This window comes from Chrysochloris asiatica, unplaced genomic scaffold (assembly GCF_000296735.1).
Source record: "Chrysochloris asiatica unplaced genomic scaffold, ChrAsi1.0 scaffold00122, whole genome shotgun sequence".
In the NCBI taxonomy this organism is placed as follows: domain Eukaryota; kingdom Metazoa; phylum Chordata; class Mammalia; order Afrosoricida; family Chrysochloridae; genus Chrysochloris; species Chrysochloris asiatica.
In genome coordinates this window covers 3,594,621-3,599,336 of record NW_006408640.1, presented here as the reverse complement: position 1 = coordinate 3,599,336, position 4,716 = coordinate 3,594,621, and the positions used below count along the sequence as shown (strand labels likewise).

The 4,716-nt window shown below is 42.0% G+C and overlaps 1 protein-coding gene across 1 annotated transcript in view; it reads left to right on the top strand.

Moving 5' to 3' along the window:
* Positions 1-1,113: 1,113 nt before the first annotated feature.
* The window catches only part of MPPE1 (metallophosphoesterase 1), a 10,451-nt gene continuing 6,848 nt past the window's right edge, over positions 1,114-4,716 (top strand). The window contains exons 1-2 of the mRNA XM_006868707.1: positions 1,114-1,394; positions 2,879-2,987. Of these exons, the coding sequence (XP_006868769.1) occupies positions 1,114-1,394; positions 2,879-2,987 (390 nt within the window). The remainder of the gene's footprint in view (positions 1,395-2,878; positions 2,988-4,716) is intronic.

The window sequence follows — 4,716 nt, the reverse complement described above, 5'->3', positions numbered from 1 at the left end:
AAAAACGTGTGTGTGAAGACATATAGAAGTCAGTTTGTGTATTCAAGCTTAGTATTCGGAGCTCCTCATATCTTGGATCTTCTTATATCTTGGAGCTCCTCATATCTTGGATCTTCTTATATCTTGGAGCTCCTCATATCTTGGATTTCCATTGCTTGGATGTTTGAAACACCTTTGCTTTAGTGGAAAAATTTTTCGTTTTGTGGAAAATCAGAGTAGAAAAATGATGGGCTAACATTAAAAGGGCAACACATTCAAGGGGGTTTACAATCTGTTAATATCCAAGGTAATAGGGGTATGGGGATGAATCCTTCTATGAATCAGATTACATTTACACAGTATTTGTTGATTTGTCTCTTACCTTAACAAATATCTTTCTCAAGGATTTCTGTTTATTGGTTACCAGAGTAACTAAGAGTCCTGGTGTGGCACTGTAAGATAAGCACTAGACTGCTGATTGCAAGGGTAGAACTCCTTGAAAACTCTATACAGGGTTGCTGTGAGTCAGAACTGACTTGATGGCACTGTAACAGCAGAGTATTAATAAAATCTTACCATCTTAATGGGAAGATCATTCAAATAGCACTTTCTGGCATATAGTGGTATGTTGTTAAGTGCCATTGAGTCAGTTCTGACTCATAACAACCCTTGTATAGTGTTTCTGAGGAGCAGCTAGTGGGTTTGAACTGATGACCTTGTGGTTCGCATTTTAGTGTTGATCATACAGAACCACACCAGAGACCTCCTAGTATAAGTACTAGGTGCAGTAGGATAAGCACTGGACTGCAGTGTTGGAAATTCAAACCCACCAGTTGCTCTTTGGAAACCCTATACAGGGTTGCTGTGAGTCAGAACCAAATCGGCTATGCTTAACAACAACAACAACAACAACAACCAATGATTACGTTAATTTGGGAATGTTGGTAGGATTCTGCAATGGATTTGTTGTTAGTAAAAGGAGCTAGTGATAACTATTTCAATCCTTTCCTTTTTCCTTTAGGTACAAAGCTAAGAGTGGAAACCATCTTCACTTTACCCAAGATTCTATCTTTTCTCCTGGTGAATTCTTGATGGATTTGACTCTTTGTTTTTGGCAACTCCCGGGCAGAAGAAATGGTGACATTCACGCTGGATCTTGGAAGTCATGCTTATCATCCGTTAAAGAAGAGGAGCTTTTTGCTATTGAAACTTTTTGCTATTGTCTTTGCTGTGCTCCTTTTTTGTGAATTTTTAATCTATTACTTAGTGATCTTCCAGTGTAACTGGCCTGAGGTGAAAACCCCAGCCCATGGCAGGGCTCAGGGGAGTCCTGAGCCTGTGCTCAAAGCCATGTTCTTGGCGGATACCCACTTGCTCGGGGAAGTAAGAGGCCATTGGCTGGATAAGTTACGAAGGTGGGTACTAAAACCACGAATTCTCTTACAGGTCAGCTCAATGACTTCAGGTTTGTTTTTGTTAAGTACAGTGGAGTTGATTCTGACTCATAGTGACCCTGTATAGGATTTTCCAGGAGCAGCTGGTGAGCTTGAACCTCCAACCTTTCAGTTCAAACCAACATTACAGTGCAGCACATTAACCTGCAGCAACACACTTCAGGTGGTGATTATATGCCATGGAGTCAGTTTTCAACTCGTAACAACCCTGTACAGGGTTTCTGAGGCTCTAAATCTTTACAGGAGCAGAAAGCCTCATCTTTCTCTTGAGGAACAGCTGGTAGTTTGGAACTGCTGACCTTGAGGTTATCAGCACGATTGGTAATCTTTTGTTATTTCCCTCTCACAGAAGGATATTTGGAGTATTTGATTTTTCCTTGAACTTACTATACTACAGCTTTGTGACTCTGAACCCTCTAGGGTCCCTCTGAGCCTCGGCCTCCTTGTGTGGGGAATATACCCAACAAAGTGGTTTTCAGTGAAAGTGTGCCCTACTCCCCTGGGCAAGGGCAGACAGCCCTTCTCATTTTCACTGGGGTGCAGTTTTGAGCCCACCTGATTTTGCCTTCTAGGTGGGGAATTGTGGCTTGAACACTGGGCATGGGCCAGGTCCTGTTTCTCCAACCCAGCCCAATCTAGCTAGTTGATCAAGTCACAGTGCCCAATGTCACCAAGCCCAGCTACCTCCTAGGTGTTTCTAGGCTGTCGTCTTTATGGGAGCAGATCTCTAGGTCTTTTCTTCCATCAAGGCTCTGGGTGGGTTTGAACCCTTTTGGTTAACAGCCCTATAGCCAGGAATGGGTCTTAAGAAGTATGATACAGTTGGGCCTTCGAAAAAAGGATATGGATAAGACTGGAAGTGGGTGGGGAATAGTGGCATCTTGAACACCTTTGGGTGTTGGTGCTGTGCCAGGCACCTTACTAATGTGGTCATTCTTGATCCCAGAATGGTCCTGTAAAGATGGCAAGCAGTTTCTCAATGTCACACAGGTGTGGGCTTTCAGCTGTGTGGGCTTTCAGCTATTGCCTACCTGACAGATTCTAGATTCTGTGCTCTTTTCATTTGTTGAAATGCTAGTCATGCATGTGAAATCTAGAGGATGTATTGTTTTGCTGTTGGCTATTTCTTTCAGTAACTCCCGCAACTCTGAATTGAGGGAGGAAGTGGGGGTCCCTGGGTGACATAAACAATTCAATTCTTGATTATCAGCTGAAAATATTGGTAATTTGAGACCACCCAGAGGTATGACGGAAGAAGAAACCTGGTAGGCTGCTTCCGCAGGAGCCTGGTGCTGAGAACCATGCACAGTGCAATTCTCCTTTGCATGCGTGGGTTTGCCAGCAGTCAGAATCAACTCAATAGCAAATAGTTTGCTTTTAGTTTTTAAGACAGATGTAGACTCCAACCAAGAAACAAACTGAATTCTTATTTTTTGTTATTTCAGGGAATGGCAAATGGAGAGGGCCTTCCAGACAGCTCTGTGGTTGTTGCAGCCTGAAGTAGTGTTTATTCTTGGGGATATCTTTGATGAAGGAAAGTGGAGCTCATCCCAGGTAGGATCCTGCAGAACCAGCACCCTGATCCTGCCCAGCAAATAGCACAAGTTCATGTTGGAAGCTTTGCATAGTAGTGATATGGGTAGTGTTTGCCTTGAAGTCTTTTAGGACCTATGTCTAATGCTATTGGAGTTAGGTTGGTAACCTTTTGATGGTGTATGGAGCAAATATGCTCATTAGCTCGGCATCACTGGCTTTCCTGTGAAACTCTGGAGGATGGCAAAAAACAGCCATGATGGATACTGTCTGAGTTGTCACCAAAATGCCAGAATCCTTTAAAATAACATTTAACTTCACATTCTTTGATTTTAACATTCTGTTATGAGAATTGTTCTGTAAAAGTGGTACTTTTCTCCTGTTATTTTCTGGCTTTCTTTTGAGTGAGAGGCTTAGTGTGAAATTCCTCTCCTTTTAAGGGGTGGAGCTCCCTGGCTGGATATTATGATGACATAAGCCAGTCCACAAACCACAGAGGAAGGTGGTTCTCACCTTACTTATCAGGTTGCTCTGCTTATTACCTTCCCAGAATGAGAGGGGAATAAAAAGACCTCAATCTGCTGTTTAGGTAAAAATGTCAGCTTCCTCATTGTTTGGGGGGAAGGAGGTATTTAAAAAAAAAAAAAAATCATTGCCACTTCCCAAAACAATTCAAAAGCTCTACAAATTAGTCTTAGTTCAGATATGAAAGGGACCTACTGTTTATAGGGTTGCAGTATTTATAGGCTATAATTGAGTTGTTGTTGTTGTTAAGTGCCGTCGAGTCGGTTCCGACCCATAGCGACCCTGTACAGGGTTTCCGAGGGTGTAAATCCTTACGGGAGTAGAAAGCCTCATCTTTCTCCCGCAGAGCGGCTGGTAGTTTCGAACTGCTGACCTTAAGGCTCGCAGCCCGATTCGTAACCACTACGCTACCAGAGCTCCTTGTAAGAGATAATAAAACTCATATGCAAGAAGTTGTTGTTGTTAAGTGCCATGAGTCGGTTCCGACCCACAGCGACCCTGTATACGGTAACTGGTTGTAAAATGAAGTTGGATACTCATATTGCTTTTGTAAAATAAGGACCTTTCTGACTTCATGCTATTCTAATTTGAATACTCTAAATTGTTAAAGTGAAGTCTTTGTGCATAAATTGGATTTCCTACCCAGAATATTTCTCTAGGTTGGGTCATACTTAAAACTTTGTGGATAAAGTTAATTGCTATCCAGAATAGAGGTTTGTTTGCCTACCCTAGGTTAGACAGTATGTTTGTTATTTTTAGGCTTAATAAAATAGGAATTATGCTTACATACTTCTCAAACTTCAATAAAGATAGTGTCAGAAGAATTTTGAATTGTTTGCTGAATTTGCTTAGCTTCTTGTCCTTTGTTTTCTGCCACATTTGACCAGTTCACATCCCTATGGTCACAACCATAGGGGAGTGTGGTGTTGAAGAGTGGCCTCGTCCTTCCTTGTCTTTGTCTTGACACAAGAGGACTTTACTGAACATTGTCTAAGAGCATGTCCAGATATGAAGTGATTCTCACCCTGGGTCTGTGCACACCCTTCAGAGGGGTTTAAAATAGGTGTGTAAAACATATTTGGGGGATTACCAGTTAAAATTTTAAGATTTGGGGGATATACCATTTAATTAGTCCTCTTCACTTTCAGCGATCAAGGTTGTATCATCTGCATATCGCAGGTTGTTAATGAGTCTTCCTCCAATACTGATGCCACGTTTTTCTTCA